Raw genomic sequence first — 17862 nt, forward strand, 5'->3', positions numbered from 1 at the left:
CAGCAGCAAGGGGCCTAATTCCATACGCTCCGCCGTACCAAGGGAGGTGGAGAACTCAGAGTTGGTTTCTGGAGAGTGTATAAGCGCCGAGGCACAGCAGTGCTTCTACCCGTTTGAGGTGGACAGGGCACACCACTATCCAGTGGGCCATCCTCTGCTTGGAGACAGAGCTGATCTGAGGCCCTGAAGCTTTGAGTTCTATCCACTTAGATCCACAGAGCGCGGCCGGGACAGAGCAAAGCTAGGGCTGGGTTTGCCTCCCGGTGAATGCTACATTGCCACACCCATCTCTGGACTCGACTGTGAAGCGAAAGCAAGCCGAGCAGCGTTACTTCCGCCGTGGCCACTATGCCCCAGGAGCCTCTGAAACTGTTTCAGTGGAACCGCCATCCTGCCGTGAAACATATTCAGGCAGTTCAGCATCGACTGGACACGCGCCTCCGTGAGGTGCGCAGTCTGTTCAACCAAATCCAACCCTCGGTAAGATTCGGTTGCAACGAACACAGTATAGCAGACTGTGTGGAGGTTGTTTTTTTTTTGCAGGGGGCGATGCTCTTGGTAACAAGCAGACTGAGAAGCTCTTGATTGCCTCAGCCTGCTACCAGCTGCTAAGAACTACTGGGCTCAGTTCTCTGCAGTGTCGCTGAAATGGCCACCTTGTGAGATGGGACATAATGAAAGCACACCTCAGCAAGGCAAGCCAGGGGGCGTTTCTGGACCACAGAGGTTGACATCGTCTGGCTCAGGGCCTGCGCCATGACTTGATCTCAGTTAGTCAACCAAAGAGCTTCACTCGTTATAATGTTAACTAGGGGTGACCCCGAAAAGTCGAAGATTCGATGCATCAATATGCGGAGCCTGATTCGACCACTAATCTCACGGTCGAATCTTCGCAGGTGTTATGAAACGAGGATCATACCATTTTGGCAAAATGGGGGTGCTCAATATTTTAAAGACGTGTCGCGGCGCTGAGCTGAGATGAGATGAGCATCGGTGTGCGACCCCTTTAAGGGCGCTGAGCTTCACACCGTGCCTTTAAAATTAGAACACGTTCAATGAGTGTACACACACTGGCGGCAGCATTCAGCGCCTGTCCACTCGGGAAGATGTTTAAAATCCTGCTGCACCACAGAGCGCTTTCGTGCAGCTCATCTGTCAGTCAATTCAAAATTGAGCTCGCGTGTATATAATATGCGCGTCAGGTGGCGGTGTGAGATCCTGAGGCGTGCGGGACTGAGCTTCGCGTACGTCTTCACTCGCTTTAGGCGCAATCGGCTTCAGAACGTGCATATAAACGCACTCAAAGTGTTCTTTTCCTCTCTAGGCAGGTATTTTTTAGGTTTATTTATCAAAATTATATATATTATATATACTTTTATATATTTGTGTGATGTTCTGTATTTCGATCGCGGCTTTAACATGTTATGAGAAAACGGTTTATGAATGTTTATCCACCACATTACCTTTTAGGCTATTTAAACCTAAATAAGAAAGCCATTGTCAGTTCGTCTGTCAGTTGGCAGGCAGTTTTGGTTGCTTTATTAAAAGTTGGTGCTGTGTCCAGTGTGTAAAGGAAAATAAAAATAGTTTTACCCTTCTGCTGGCAGTGTCGTGCCCCTCCCAACCCATTCACACACACATAGATGATTCGACTATCAGTCGACCATAGAGAGATTCGAACATTCTGATTCAATTCTCTAAATCCTTAGTCGAGGACAGCCCTAATGTTAACACACGCTTTGTAGAGAGTGATTTCAGGACAATCCATCCACCACTCGTCTCCGAAGCAAAAGGCTTCATGCAAGCACCTGCGCCTCCTTTATACCCGTGCTGCGTGGCATGAGCAGCTGGTGCAATCATTGCATGCCAATATGCATTGGTTTGTTTAGTTACATTCGAAGTAGATTGGCTCTCGCTAGCAAGAATCCTATTCATCGGAACCAAAATACAAGTGTGAACGCCCTAAATGTAATGCACTGACTTAGCGAATATTGTTTAAAAATAATTCAGGTGACTTTCACAGTTGAAGTTATCTACTAAGATTTAATTGGCTGCTGGCAACTATTTTCGTTGATATGTCTGATAATGGTATGCACTTCTGACACAAACATACATGCTAAATACACAGTAGCAACCTTGGAACAACCTCAAAACTGTATTCAAGTGTTTTAATGCCAATGAGTGATTACAATATGGATTTAATTTAGCTAATAGATGTTAATTGATAACTATTCATAGCATTAGATTTTTTATTTTACAATTCTTAAAGTAGTAGTTTACAGGTAGGTTGTGTGCGTGTTTGTTTGTATGTACGTCTCTCTCTTTTAATTATTTTTATTTAGAAGCAGTATTAAATTGGATTTAAAAAAATGTGCTAGTCAAAATACTTTTAACTGTTCATGAAAAATCTATTGTAGCTTAAAACAACACTGAGATTCAGTGATTAAGTTAAAGTATTGTGTAATAGTGTAAATTAAAATGTGTAATAGTTAGTCCTTTGACACTTTGTATGTATGTCACTGTGTCAGCGGTCACTAAAAGGTTGAATGATTTTCAGTTTGTCTAAGTACCAGGCATTGATATTCAATAACATGCTTGTCTATTCAACTAATCAGTCTCAATTAATCCCTCACATGACCCACACATGCAGGGGTGTGCATGTCAAGAGCATTTTAAATGAGGAAAAAGGGGTGTGCGGGTGGGCTATAGGCTGAGGAACTGCTTTAAAAGAGGGTGGCCACAAGTGACCAAAATAAGCGCAATAATAATAATAATAACAATAACAATAACAATAACAATAAAATGTATAATACTTGTGGTTATCTAAGGGAGCTATTTCAAACTTAAATTAATATTTTTCCACTACAACCTTGTATATAGGTTGATTCAGTGATGCTTAATATTTTTCGCTTGAATAAAAATAATTCATTTAGAAGTTACCACATGAAGCACAGTTTTAGATTTACTTTTTTTTCTCAGTGTAGATCCATAAAGTAAGATTTCTGTAAAGCCAATATTTATTTATTTCTTAGCCATTTCATATGTTGGTGATTCATAATGTTGGTGAAATTGCATGTGATTGCAGTTGCCAGATTTCAGTGCAGGCCGTTGCCAGCTGGCCATTATGTAGCTCTTTGCCCCTGCTCACATCTAGAGTACACAATAAATTTGGAGCACCACCAAGAGGGAATTAGCAAATAGACAGTTAGTTGCTGTTTATTTTTTGTTATATTAGTAGTGAGATTACACATAGAGGTTGTAGAAGAATTAGGTATCCATCATCAGTAATAATTTTATTTGGGTTTGTTTCCAGAAATGATTCGCTCTTCTACTCCTTTTCCTCTGGTCAGTCTATTCTTCATGTTCATTGGATTTGTGCTGAGTAATATTGGACACATCCGACCTCAACGCACTATTCTGGCCTTCATCTCTGGAATCTTCTTTATCCTGTCAGGTGGGATTGAGTTCAAAACAGTAAAAAGTGTGGTAGGATCGCTATATAAAGCAGCAATGAATTGTGTAATTTTTTTAGACAATAATATACTTTTGTTATATACATTTCAGAATACTAGAATTCATTAGTTAGTTACAATCATACTGAGTGAACAACATTACTAAAAAAAAAAACTAAGAATTAACCAAGGAAAACTAAAATGATAATAGTAATTAAGAAGAAAAAATTCTGTGCAAGCAATTTGCCCTTAAGGACTTTGTATGGAAGAAATGAGTGAGAACTGAGTTCAGTTCTCAGAACCAACAGTTCTCTAAAAGGCCATATACTGTAACATTGATGGCTTGTTTTCTCGTTATTTCTGATACAGGTCTGTCCCTTGTGGTTGGTCTGGTCTTGTATATATCCAATATTAATGACGAAATGATGAACCGAACGAAAACGAATGAAGCTTATTTCAGTTATAAATATGGCTGGTCTTTTGCTTTTGCTGCAGTCTCCTTCCTGCTTACTGAGGTAACACTTATCTTTTCATCTCTGTGTATATATTAAAGACAATGGGTCTCATTCACTAACTGTGCATAAAATCTGTTAACATTCTTTTTTTATAAATTAATTTACATCAGTAAATTTGAAAAGGTGTTCTGTTCTTGGGTGTTATAATGATCACAGCAGTCATTTTGATTCAATATGTCTAAATTCAAACCGCTGAAGATGCAGTGGCTGAGTTTTGTGGACCACACGGGTCAGCCTTTGCAATCCATTTGCATCAATAAGCCTTGGCCACCCATGACCCTGTTCCTTCCTTGGACCACTTTTGATAGATACTGACCACTGCAGACTGGGAACACCCCAAAAAAGCTGCAGTTCTGAAGAGGTTCGGATCCAGTCGTCTAGCCATCACAATTTGGTCTTTGTCAAACTCGCTCAAATCCTTACACTTGCCCATTTTTCCTGTTTCTAACACATTAACTTTTGATGTTACTTGCTGCCTAATATATCCCACCCAGTGCCTTGATGAAGAGATAATCAGTGTTAGCCTATTCACTTCACCTGTCAGTGGTCGTAATGATATGCTTGATCTGTGTGTGTATATATACCGTAATTCCTCAAATAAAGACCGGGGCCTTTATTTACCTGAACTGCCGATGGGAACCGGCTTTTATTTGAAGCAGGCTTTTATTAGGGGCAGGCCTGTATATCTAATTCCATCTGTTTGAAATATAATTGCTTTATGTAAACCGTTTTCAATTTAAAGTGATCGTTCCAGTTGACAAATATTATCATTTTTTTAAAGAAACATTTGCAAAAATATCACCATACAACAACATAATACGCATTTTTTGTAATCCCGCGCGCAGCTCCGCATCCGAAGATCAACGAGTTCTCGGCGAATCTAGCCGAGCATGACGTCTCATCACACCGGCCCCCAGTTTGCACATTAGGTGCTTATATTTACTGAATGAGCCTACAAAAGCAGAAATAAGCCATTTTAAATAAAGATCCATGTTTAATCAAATAAATAAATAAATCACGACACTAAAGGTTAGTGAAATTAGGAAATATTTAAAAGATTGTTAATTTAGTGCATATTTTGTTCTCATGTCACAAGTAATAATATCAAGCCAAGGTTTACTGAGTTTTACACGATTCTTTTGTAGTGTGGTTTTTGGCGAAATGTACTAAAATAAATATCATCACCTGTGCACGTTAGCCCACTTCTTCTCGACCCTTTTTCCTAATGGTTTATAGAACAATTACTCCGAATCGCCCTCTGTCGTTTCAAAAAATAGCACAACGGCAAGTGCGTCAATATAAACGCCGTGTCCGTTTGGGGAGGAGTGCGCAGTCAGCGGAGACAGGCGAAAGTATAAACAAGGCTTGAGACGCGGCGCTGCGTGGAGCTGAGCTTCGAGGCTTGGTTGCGACCCCCTTAAGAAGACATAAAAGAGACGAGAGGCTAATATTAGGTGCGTCTTAATCAGCTCCCTAGTTCAGTAGTCAGGGCACTGATCAGGACATACCGGTAAGTCAATAGGCTGACTCCCTGATCAGAGCCCTGACTACTGACAGAGCAGATGGAGGCGCACGTATTGTGAAGATCGATATTTGTAGTCTGCCTGGTGACACGGTATTTTTACAGACGTCGCATCTCTCATAGACTACAGTAGCCTATTTAAAATGGCACGTGCATCCTTTATATTCTCAATTTCATTTACAAAGCAATCCCTGTAAAGTTTTCAGGTTAACTATAGAAGAGACCAGGATTAGTGTGTGTCGCACTGGCATGACTCGCATCGGGGCTCGTGGCATCAGGATGGTTTCGCATTAAATTAACGGCATTTAGGAGATTATCCACTCATTTTCCCCGGCCTTTATTTGAAACCGGCCTTTATTTGTTCGTGTTGACCACACCCCTGGCCACTATCAGAGGCCCAGCGTTTATTTGACCACAGGCTTTTATTTGAGGAAATACGGTATATACAATACAGTCCCTGCCAAAAGTCTTGTCGCTTGTGTACAAATTGACCTAAAGTGCCGCTGAAATATATTTCTAATCAAGATATTTTTACAAGAAATGGCTCATTTTAATCCCACTAGCTTTTGTGATAATGTTTCAGTGAAAAACTAAACTTTCAAAAAGTATTCTAATATTCACAGCTTGGTAAAGCCCATTGAGTCAATTTTTGCAAAAACATAAGTGTTGTCGCCTTGTCATATGAGCTTCCCCTGTGACTAATATTGGATCAATTAGGTCTCAAGTGTGTATAAAAAGAACCCCAGTACACTAGACCTTCACATCAACTGCAACTAGACCTCTGCAAACATGCCTAAGATTCACCCTGAGACTAAAGTTTTGATTATCAAGAGGCTGAAGACCAGATCCACTGCTGATGTGGCAGACACCTTCAATGTGTCTCAGCGTCAAGTACAGAGGATAAAAAAAAGATTTGAAGAGACTGGAGACGTTTTTGACAAGCCCAGGTCAGGCAGACCCCGCAAGACAACTGCTCAAGAGGACTGTTTGTTGGCTCAAAAATCCAAGGCCAGCCCATTTTCCACTGCAGCAGAGCTCCACGAGACCTGGTCACCTGAAGTCCCTGTGTCAACCAGAACAGTTTGTCGGATTCTGTCTCGAAATGGCCTCCATGGTCGAATCAGTGCCCAGAAGCCAGCACTAAACAAAAGACAATTGAAAAAACGTGTGGCATTTGCCAAGGCCAACAGCCTGCTAAAAGGAAGGACGCAGGAAAACTGGCAGAAGGTGGATTTTTCAGATGAATCTTCTGTTGAATTACACCACAGTCGCTGCAAATATTGTAGGAGACCTAGTGGAGCCAGAATGGATCCGATATTCACCCAGAAAACAGTGAAGTTTGGTGGCAGAAAAATCATGGTCTGGGGTTACATCCAGTATGGGGGTGTGCGAGAGATCTGCAGGGTGGAAGGCAACATCAATAGTTTAAAATACCAAGAAATCTTAGCTACCTCTTATATTCCCAACCATCAAAGAGGCCAAATTCTGCAGCAGGACGGTGCTCCATCACATACTTCCATCTCCACATCAAAGTTCCTTAAGGCGAAGAAGATCAAGATGCTCCAGGATTGGCCAGCCCAGTCACCAGACATGAACATCATTGAGGTAGGATGAAAGAGGACGCATGGAAGACGAAACCAAAGAATATTGATGAACTCTGGGAGGCATGCAAGACTGCTTTCTTTATTTATTCCTGATGACTTCATCAATAAATTGTATGAATCCTTGCCAAACCGCATGGATGCAGTCCTTCAAGCTCATGGAAGTCATACAAGATATTAAATTTGGATCTCACAGCACCACAACTTAATTTGCTGACATATTTTTGTATTTGCAGTAAATTTGTTCAATTTCTGTATAGGCGACAAAACTTTTGTCTTGCCAAAATTTGACCTTTCCGTCTTGATTAAATGATAAATATTTTGTCTGTGAACATTATTTATTTCAGTGCATTAAACATCATTTGGGAGGGTTTTAGCTTTTCATATGAGCTATTTCTAACACCAATGAATAAATTAAAAGTCAGGTTAATATCAGGTATTTCTAGAAAATAGATAAGCGACAAGACTTTTGTCAGGGACTGTATACACTTTAAAGGGTTAGTTCACCCAAAAATGAAAATTCTGTCATTAATTACTTTCTATCATGTCGTTTGACACCCGTAAGACCTCTGTTCATCTTCGGAACACAAATGAAGATGTTTTTGTTGAAATCTGATGTCTCAGAAAGGCCTTCATTGGCAACAATGACATTTCCTCTCTCAATACCCATAAGACGCACTAAAGATCTCACAGTGGCTCTACAATAGTTTTATGAAGCAACGATAAAAAAAAATGTGCACAAAAAAATAAATAACAATAATTAACGACTTATATAGTGATGGCCGATTTCAACATTTAAAATCTGCTGAAATCACGTGATTTTGGCGATCCGAATCATGAATAGATACACTGATTCGGTTCAAAGCTTTGTTTTCAAATTGGCCTATCACTATATAAATTGTTTGTTAGGATTTTTTTGCGCACAAAAACTATTCTTGTCGCTTCATAAAATTATTGTAGAGCCACTGTAGTGAGATGGGCTTAGTAATGACGTCTTTAGTGCATTTTATGGGTCTTGAGAGAGGAAATGACATTGGTGTCAATGAAAGCCTGTCTGAGCCATCAGATTTCAACAAAAATATCTTCATTTGTGTTCCGAATGAACAGAAGTCTTACGGGTCTCGAACGACATGAGGGTGAGGAATTAATAACAGAATTTATATTTTTGGATTAACTAACCCTTAATTAATCCTTAAATTAAATGTGTATACACTTTTATGTAATGCAATGCTGAATTCTCATCTCCCATTACTCCAGCCTTCAGACAAAGCCTAAGAGGAAGCATTAGAGAATTGGAGAAAGTATGAGACTTCTTTAAAAATGACTACTTTAAAAATAGTAATGTTTCAAAACTTTTTACCGGAAGAAAAAGCAGGTATATAAGTGTAAGTAGTAAGTAGTAAGTAATGAATAAGTAAGGGATATTATCCCTCCGCTTCGCTTTGCGTCGGGGTCCTGATCACTCTGTCAGGATTTATTCTGCGATAACAACCGGCTGGGTGTACATTATCCCGCTTATTACAGGGCTACTAGTCTCAAATAAATTAGACACAAAATATTGTCTTGAGATTAAATATTTGATTAGCTCTTCCGCAAAGCTTCCGCAAAGAAAAACAGCTCCAAACTTTAATCCTTTATCTATTGCTGCTATATGTTGAAAATGAATGCTGAAAGGGTTAGTTCACCCAAAAATGAAACCAAACCTATGATTTACTCACCTTCAAGTCATTATAGGTGTATATGACATTCTTCTTTCAGACAAATACAATCAGAGTTATTTTTAAAAAGTCCAGGCTAACGTTAATCCAAGCAGTAGTTGTAGTTGTTTTTGAAGTCCATAAAAAATGCAGCTGTCCGTCAAATAGTGTGCTCCACACGGCTCCGATGGGTTAATAGAGCCTTCTGATTCGAATCGATGCGTTTGTGTAAGAAGAATATCCATATTTAAAACTTTATAAAGGAAACCTGCCTTGAAGTCTTCCATTGTAACCCATGGCTGTTTAAGCCACAAGATGGCGCCAGCATTAAGCATAGAAGTAGTACTGGTCAAGATAACGTCTCGGGTTACTTTTGTAACCCTTGTTCCCTGAGAGGGAACGAGACACTGCGTCGTCGATTGATGACACTCTGGGGAACGCCCCCAGCGTGACTGCTCTGAAGTATGAATGAAATCAGCCACCAATCCGATTGGTGCAACATCATGACGTAGTAGGTGACGGTGTATGCGGAAGCTATTAGAAGGCGCCGTCTCAGACAACAGACAGCCTTTGCGATGAAGCGAGCGCTTTACGTGAAGATGTTGCAACGAGACGCAGTGTCTCGTTCCCTCTCAGGGAACAAGGGTTACAAAAGTAACCCAAGAAGTTCCCTTTATCGAGGGAACTCGCACTGCGTCGTCGAGTGACGACACTCTGGGGAACGAATACCCACTATGCCACACCGAAACACTTCACACACTTGACACTTCAGGCACACTCAGGATGCAAGCACTCTAGCACCCGGTGTAGCTGGGAGGTCCAGCTTATAAAACCTGATAAAGGTGTGCAGGTTAGCCCACCCCGCTGCCTCACAAATCTCAATAAGTGAGGCTCCCGAAAGGAGGGCCACCGAGGAGGCCAAACCCCTCGTAGAGTGAGCCCTCATGGCTATGGGTGAAGGCAAATTGCGCACCCGATAAGCCGTGGCTATAGCCTGGACGATCCAGTTACTAATAGTCTGTCTCGCCGCAGGCAACCTTTTCTTAGGGGGGCCAAAGCACACCAAAAGCTGGTCTGACTTCCTCCAATGAGCTGACCTGTCCAAATTAATCCTCAATGCCCTAACAGGGCAGAGCAGGTGCAGCCTAGCTTCCTCAGCCGTCGCGTGAGGCGGAGGATGAAATGCCTGAAGAAAAAACGAACCCATCCCCGTAGATGGAACCTTAGGCACGTAGCCCGGTCTGGGGTGCAAGATAGCCTTCACCCTGCCAGGGGCAAACTCCAAGCAAGTTGGCGTGACCGCCAAGGCCTGGAGGTCCCCCACTCTCCTCAGAGAAGTGATAGCGAGGAGTAAGGCTACCTTAAGGGTCAGATTTCTCACCTCATCTGACTCCAATGGTTTGAAGGGGGCCTCAACCAGCCCTTCAAGAACCACTGCCAGGTCCCAGGACGGGACTCTGGGATGAGCCGCAGGCCTCAACCTCCTAGCCCCACGAAGGAACCGTACAACCAAGTGGTGCCTACCCAGCGGGCCCCCATCTAAAGGTGAGTGGAAAGCCCCAATGGCAGCCACATACACCTTCAGAGTGGATGGGGTCAGACCGGCAGAGAAACGGTCCTGGAGGAACTCCAGCACTGAGGCCACAGCACAGTTAACTGGGTCCACCCTCCGTTCTCTACACCAGCTAGAGAAGACATTCCACTTAAGGCTATACAGTTTCCTCATAGAGGGAGCCCTAGAGCTGAGAATGGTCTCTACGACCTCTTGTGGCAGGCCATCCCCTAGGTACTGGGCTCCCTCAAGGGCCAGACCCAGAGGTCCCACAGCTCGGGCCTGGGGTGGAGTATCATTCCCCCTGCCTGAGACAGCAGATCCCTCCTCAGAGGGACCTGCCATGGGGGGGCCATCTAGCAGTGCCACAATGTCGGAGCCCGTGAGGGAGGTGTCTGTTGAAAGGATCTTCCTGCAACATAACGCGCCTAACACTGGCCCTTGGGACAGGAACCTCGGATTTTTTCCATATGACGAGGGAACGAAGGCATTTGCGCGTTACCCTGATCATACGGAAAAGGTTTTCCCCTCGAGGAGAAACCCCTGGTTTCCAGCCACCACTGGAGGGGCCTCATGTATAGCAGGCCGAATGGAATCACGTTGGACGCTGCTGCCATGAGGCCCAGCAGTCTCTGAAACTGCTTCACAGTGCGGCAGTGGCCTAGCTTCATACCTGAGACCTCCGCCAGTATGGTCCCAACTCGTGCGGGGGACATGCTCGCCCGCGTCGTGGTCGAGTCCCACACTACACCGAGGAACGTAGTCCTCTGCGCGGGTACTAACACGCTTTTGCTCGTGTTCAGTCTCAGCCCCAAGCACCTGAGATGGGCTAAAGCGACATCTCGATGCCGAATCGCCATCTCGCGCGACTGAGGCATTATGAGCCAGTCGTCGATGTAATTCAGTACACGGATGCCCTGGAGCCTCATCAGGGCCAGAGCTGCATCCATGCACTTGGTAAAGGTGCGAGGGGAAAGAGCTAGACCGAAAGGAAACACCCGATATTGGTACGCTTCGCCCCCGAAAGCAAACCTCAGGAACTTCCTGTGGGCAGGAAGGATGGAGACATGAAAATATGCATCTTTTAGATCTATCGTGACGAACCAGTCCTCGAACTGGATCAAAGTCACTATTGCTTGAATCGTGAGCATCTTGAACCTGAATCTCCTCAGAGACCGGTTCAAGTACCTCAGATCTAATATTGGACGCAGGTCCCCACCCTTTTTGGGAACTATAAAGTAGCGGCTGTAAAACCCCGACTCCCTGTCTGGCGGAGGAACACGTTCTATAGCCTCCTGAACCAGCAGAGATTGCACTTCTTGTTCCATAACCTGCCTCTAGGCTGCCCACGGTCCAGACCACACCACTGAACTTCGGTGGTGGAGCTCTGAACTTCAGTCTGTACCCCCTTCCCACTGTACTCAGGACCCAAGCAGAGATATTCGGGAGGCATGACCATGCGCCGATATATTCTACTAGGGGAACCAGCCTCTCGAGGCTGGTCTCTGGTACCCACCGAACCTCCTGCCCTGCAGGTCGATTTCGAGGCGGCTGGAACGGCGTACATACGCGGGAAAACGATGAGGCCCGAAGCGTTGTTAACGGCGGGAGCACAGCATCGATTTCCCCAGAGCTGCGGGTTCGGAACGACCTCGGTTGTCCGCCCCCGGGAGGGCCAGCTCTGAGCGGTCCCGCCGCAGCTAGGACCGCTTGCCAGAAGCCTTCTTCGCCTGAAGGACGTCTCTTAAATCGCCCTTAGTCTTGGAAGACTTCAGGCGAGAACGCCGCCTCCTTTGCCAAGCTCCCTCGGGAGGGGAGGGGATGCTCTCCTTCTGCGCCTGCCTGTGAGCGCCACTGGTGGACGGCCGGGACTGGCTACCAGAGACCTCCCTGCTGGCTGCAGGAGGCCCCTGGCGGCGAGGGAGATACTGCCGGAAAGCCGCCAACTGCTTCCTCACCTCCTGGAATCTCTCGACGACGCTATTTACTGCGTCACCGAAGAGACCCACAGGGGCTATCAGGGAATCCAGAAGAAAGGATTTCTCCTTCTCCTTCATCCCCGATAGGTTTAACCAGAGGTGCCTCTCCACGCACACTAAGCCAGCCATAGAGCGGCCGATAGCACGGGCCGTCTCTTTGGTGACGCGGAGAGACAAGTCAGTTGCTTTGCGCAGCTTTTTAATATCGTCCGGGGACGGACCATCTCCCTAATCGAGCTCCTTAAGGAACTCAGCTTGGTAGGCCTGCAGGACCGCCATGGTGTGCAGGCAACTACCAGCTCTCCCAGCCGCTCGATACGCCCTGCCCACCAGGGACGACGGGCTTTCAGGAACGCTGCTGCTTCGTGAGACAGATAGCTCACTAACGCCTCCTCGACGCGAGGCAGCGCCCCGTAGCCAGCCTCGGACACACCCACCACACACCCAAAATCAAGAACTGGGGGGTTCAATAGGCACGCTGAGTACGGTTTTCCCCAAGATTTACACAACTCGTTGTGTAAATCCGGGAAAAACGGCAAGCCCCTGCGTGGCGGCTGAGCACGCTTTTTGAAGAAGCGTCTGTCCAACCTGCTTACAGGCAGAACTTCCACCTCTTCCTGTGGCCAGTCGATGTTAAGTTTGGTCACAGCGCGTGTCAGCACGTCCACGAGCTCTTCTTGAGCGGGGAGTGAAGAGGTGAATTCACCTGCACTCCGCCCGCCTCCAGGCTGAACTGATCTGATCCCTCGGAATCAGACAGCATCAGCACTGGGTTATCGCCCTCGTGAGAAGATGCTGCGGCGCGGGCTTCCTCACGAGGCGGAAGAGCGTCTGAATCTTCGGACGAGGAGTGGGAAGATGCCTCAGCATGCCCGCCTCCCGTCGCGAGATCCAGTTGTGAGCCCCAGGATCTACGCCGCGATGCCTCAACAGACGCGGGATCGGATCCACGGGGCTCGCGAGCCTGGCTGCTCTCTGTAAAAACGGCCAGCCGTGAGTGCAGCACCCGGAACGGCAGCCTCTCACACTCGCTGCAGGCGGCACCCTCAAGCGCCGCCTGAGCGTGCTGCGCCCCGAGGCACTGCACACACAGCTGGTGTGTGTCCGAGCCCGTAATGAAGCGTGGGCACGGGTGCACACACCGTCTAAATTGCTCGCTTGCCATGCTTTCTTCTTAATTTTGGTGAAACAGTAAATAGACAAACAATATCAACAAAGAGCGCCTCGCTGAAGAGCAAAGACTGTCTGTTGTATGAGACGGCGCCTTCTTATAGCTTCCGTGTGTGCCGTCACCTACTACGTCATGACGTTGCACCAATCGGATTGGTGGCTGATTTCATTCATACTTCAGAGCCGTCACGCTGGGGGCGTTCCCCAGAGTGTCGTCACTCGACGACGCAGTGCGAGTTCCCTCGATAAAGGGAACTCGTAGTACCCGGATGGGCGGGTGTTATCTGGGAATAACGTACCCCTGGAATGCGTGATTGACCAATCAGAATCAAGTATTTCACAGAGCCGTGTAATAAGACCCAATATCATATACACCCAAATGAAATGTAAAATATTTTGTTGCATTTCATTAATTTCACATATTCTTCAATCTCTCAGGTGGCAGGTGTGATGTCTGTCTACCTGTTTATGAAGCGGTACACTGCAGAGGAGATGTACAGGCCACATCCAGGTTTCTACAGACCACGCCTCAGCAACTGTTCTGACTATTCTGGTCAGTTCCTGCATCCAGATGCCAGGGCTCGTGGACGCAGCCCCTCAGACATCTCCAGTGAAGCATCACTCCAAATGAATTCAAACTACCCTGCCCTCCTCAAGTGTCCTGACTATGATCAGATGTCCTCATCACCCTGTTGAGATTGCAAATACACATTAGTGATATCTGAGAAGAAGAAAGCTCTATAGCTAGTTCTTGAAGAGGCGATGCTGGAATGGCTTTGGCACCAGAGATTATGTATGTTTGGGCGTTATTTACTTGTCTTTGAGAGCCTTCAGTACTAATGCAGTTTTTCTGAGTTTCATACATCAGATGGTGGTATCGTGTTATTTGTAGTGTACCACACTGATGTGTAGCAAATAGTAGGCTATCTATGCCTTTTTCTTAAAGTTCTGGAATTATTTGAGAATATTTTCATTCAGTCAGTTGGTTCATTGTAAAAATACAAAAATGATCAAAACTGCAGCTTAAATTGAAAAACATAAAATTAGATATAATAGTATAAAATAAGTATTTAAATGAATGAAATTATTGAATTTTTGTAGCCATGGACATGGATGCCTGTTTGTTAAAGCACATACTAGAAAAGAAGATCTGGACCTGCCCTTGATAAACATAACACAGAGATTAAATATTGTTTTTTATGTTATTGTTATGACTAGCAGATGTCTTTTGATTAAGAGGCATTTTGTGTTTGGTATGAATGTTTATCTACACTGTATTTTTATTTTTATTTTACACTTTGTTTTTGATGGTTTGCTTTGTACATTCTCTTAAGTAACCTTGCACCGACATGTCAACTAACTCTCAATAGACTATTAGTATACTGTTATGGGTATGGTACGGTTAGTAGAATAAGGGATTAGGGTTAGTAGAATAAATTGACTTGTACTTGCAAATTTACTTTCAAAAATACTTTCCAAAATAAAGTGTTAACAGGTATTAAGTAGACATTATGCTAATACTTTACTTATACTCTAATAAGAGTTAGTTGACATGTAGGTGCAACTTAGATCAACACATCAATGATGCAGAGACAAAATTGTTTTGATCATCACAAGAAAAAAAATCTGTATTACTGATTGATTCACTGCAGTATATATATTAGAAAAATGATAAACGTAAAAATCTATGTATGTTTTATAATAAATTTCTCCACTGTATATTCTATTTGTTATGATTTAATATAATACAATTTATTATAGATTAATTAGAGTTTCCCCTCTTTATTATGAAAAAGAGAGATGACCTATTCTACTCTTACATCTTCTTGCATATACCATCCAATGCTGCTTGAAGTTGAGCCAGTAAATTTAAGAAAAAGTATAGAACATCAAATAATTTTGGCGCTTTCTTCGTTGTCTTTTCTTTTTCTTTTTTTCTGAGCCTATTATACTGTTTTTAATCAAAACCGTGGACTATACTGTATGTAAAAACGTATATACATATGAGCATAAATATGTCTAATATTTAAATATGTTGATGGTACATACTTACGTGTAGCCACTGTATAGCAAGTGTGTGTAATACAGATGATTTTAAAAGGTACACTGTGAAAAAAATCACATTGTACAATATACAATATAGATTAAATAAAGTTTATTTTGTGAATCGGGGGAGGGTGGAGGAAGGGGGAATCTCCATTCCCCAGACCTCATACCCTGACTTGACAGAATGTCTGCTCCCTAATTAGGTCCTGCTCTTAGGGAAAGCAGCTTGCCCTGAGCCCATAGGAGCATCTAGTGTGCCAGATTTGAGTGCTATGTGATACCAATAAGTGTCTCCAGGCGTCGAAAGTCACTACACGGGTCCCTTGGGCAGACGATGTCCACACTTGCCAGTCCCAAGACAAGCTGTGCCCCCTTGGGGTGAGGGCTCACTGCACTCAGAGTGTTGCCTCCTCTTGGGTATTGGCGGCGCACAGTGCCTCTCTGGCAGACATCTGTAGAATGGATGACACCTAACACGCAGACTCCTCTTTGGAGGAGAAATATGCTCTAACACCTATCTTGCTCCCCAGAAAAGTTCCCTGTTTGGTGAACCCTGAATGGAGTTCCTCCAGCAGCCTTAGACTTCGGAAGTCAGACGCAGCAGAGGTATCAGACGCCAAAGCAACCTAAAATATAAAAGGAAAATAATGCAACAAAGTTGGTTTCGACTGTACAGCAGATCTAAAAGAAATTAGTGTCATAGTCCAGCTTGAGTATGTTCAGTGATGATTCATTTCTGTTGTAAAAATAGTTATTAATTTAATTAATTTATCTATAGGCCAACAGCCACTCTGGAGAAAAGAGTGATACCAGATGATTTAGTTTATACAGCCTAACAATCATTTAACTAATTTGAATAGTAGAATAGTGTACGTATATGCCAGGTTAAAGAGATATGTTTTTAGTCTAGATTTAAACTGACAGAGTGTGTCTGCTTCTCAAATAATGCTAGAAAGGCTGTTGCAATGTTTAGGTAATAAAAAGGAAAATTATCTATTGCCTGCAGTGAATTTCGATATTTCTATATATTTTCAATTGGCCAGTTTTAAGATTGCAATAGATGTGATGGAATATAATATGTTAAGAGCTTCCTCAAGTACTAGAGCTAAACCATTTAGTGATTTGTAAGAAATTTGCAATTTTTCAAATTTAATAGGGTGTCAATGCAATATTGACAGAACTGGACTAATATGGTCATACTTCCTGGTTCTAGTAAGAACTTGAGCTGTTGCGTTTTGGACCAGCTGCAGTTTGTTTATTAAGCGAGCAGGGCAACCACCCAGTAAAGCATTACAATAATCTAGCCTTGAGCTCATGAACGCATGAACCACATCTGGCATTGCATATGTCGTAATTTAGATATATTTTTAAGATTAAAGAATTTGGTTTTACAGATGCTAGAAATGTGACTTCTAAATAAAATTAGCATCAAAGAGCACACCCTGATTATTCTTAACTGATGACGAAGACTATTCTAGGTTACGTGCGAATGTTGTTTTTTTAGAAACTAGTAAAGTAGTAGGAAATTACTGTAGCAGCCCTTGAACTTGGAATAAACAGGCTTAGGAGTGTTTCCATACGGGTGTACTTTAATTCAGACGAGTGTGCATAGCACCAAAACCGTGAAAACGTAAAAAGAAAATAACAAAGGCAATTTAGCCAGATACAAAATATTCTCTTAACAAATGCACTTCAGCAGGCTAGCATCACATAGATAACAGCATAGTAGGCAACAGCCATTATGAGAAATGAATTTATATGAAATAGTACATTACATTGAACCACATACCTCGCTCCGCATATCAAAGGGGTGCTAAGAGAGTGGTGATCCAGGGAAAGCTGCCGCCATTTACTTAACTTCATAAGTTATTCTCAAATTATTACTGCCAAAACAAATCAAGCACAGAGTGGAATAACACTTCAAAGAACACTTTAGTTGAAGGTTACCATAATATTTTCCAGTCTCTGACTCTAAAACATGCATCGATTCGTAACGTGCCTTCTCGTGTTTTCTCATTGAATGAGTGTGCGCGTGGAGAGATTAGTCCCCGTGCAGATAGTATGATGTCAAAATAAAAGTCACATGAAATAAAGGTATAAAACAAGATAATAAATAAACACTGCTAGTGGTCATCTACACTCCCACCACTCATGTTATGAAGACAAGACGACAACCTGGCTGAATGGCTCATACTTGAGTCCTAAGTCTGTATCAGAGTTTCTTGATATGTGCAGGTGAGTGTGTAGCCTATGTCATGGGAGGATAAATGTGTAGACAGCTAGACTGATCACTCACTCTCGAGGAGGAGAACTAGTTTCTGAATGGGC

The 17862-nt window shown here is 43.6% G+C and overlaps 1 protein-coding gene across 1 annotated transcript in view; it reads left to right on the top strand.

The window, feature by feature from the left end:
• cacng5a (calcium channel, voltage-dependent, gamma subunit 5a) overlaps positions 1–15127 on the top strand; it is a 34225-nt gene extending 19098 nt beyond the window's left edge. Inside the window, exons 4-6 of the mRNA XM_067458354.1 lie at positions 3314–3454; positions 3822–3967; positions 13927–15127. Of these exons, the coding sequence (XP_067314455.1) occupies positions 3314–3454; positions 3822–3967; positions 13927–14184 (545 nt within the window). The 3' untranslated portion in view covers positions 14185–15127. The remainder of the gene's footprint in view (positions 1–3313; positions 3455–3821; positions 3968–13926) is intronic.
• The last annotated feature ends 2735 nt before the right edge of the window (positions 15128–17862 follow it).

This window comes from Pseudorasbora parva, chromosome 12 (genome assembly GCF_024679245.1).
Source record: "Pseudorasbora parva isolate DD20220531a chromosome 12, ASM2467924v1, whole genome shotgun sequence".
Classification (NCBI taxonomy): domain Eukaryota; kingdom Metazoa; phylum Chordata; class Actinopteri; order Cypriniformes; family Gobionidae; genus Pseudorasbora; species Pseudorasbora parva.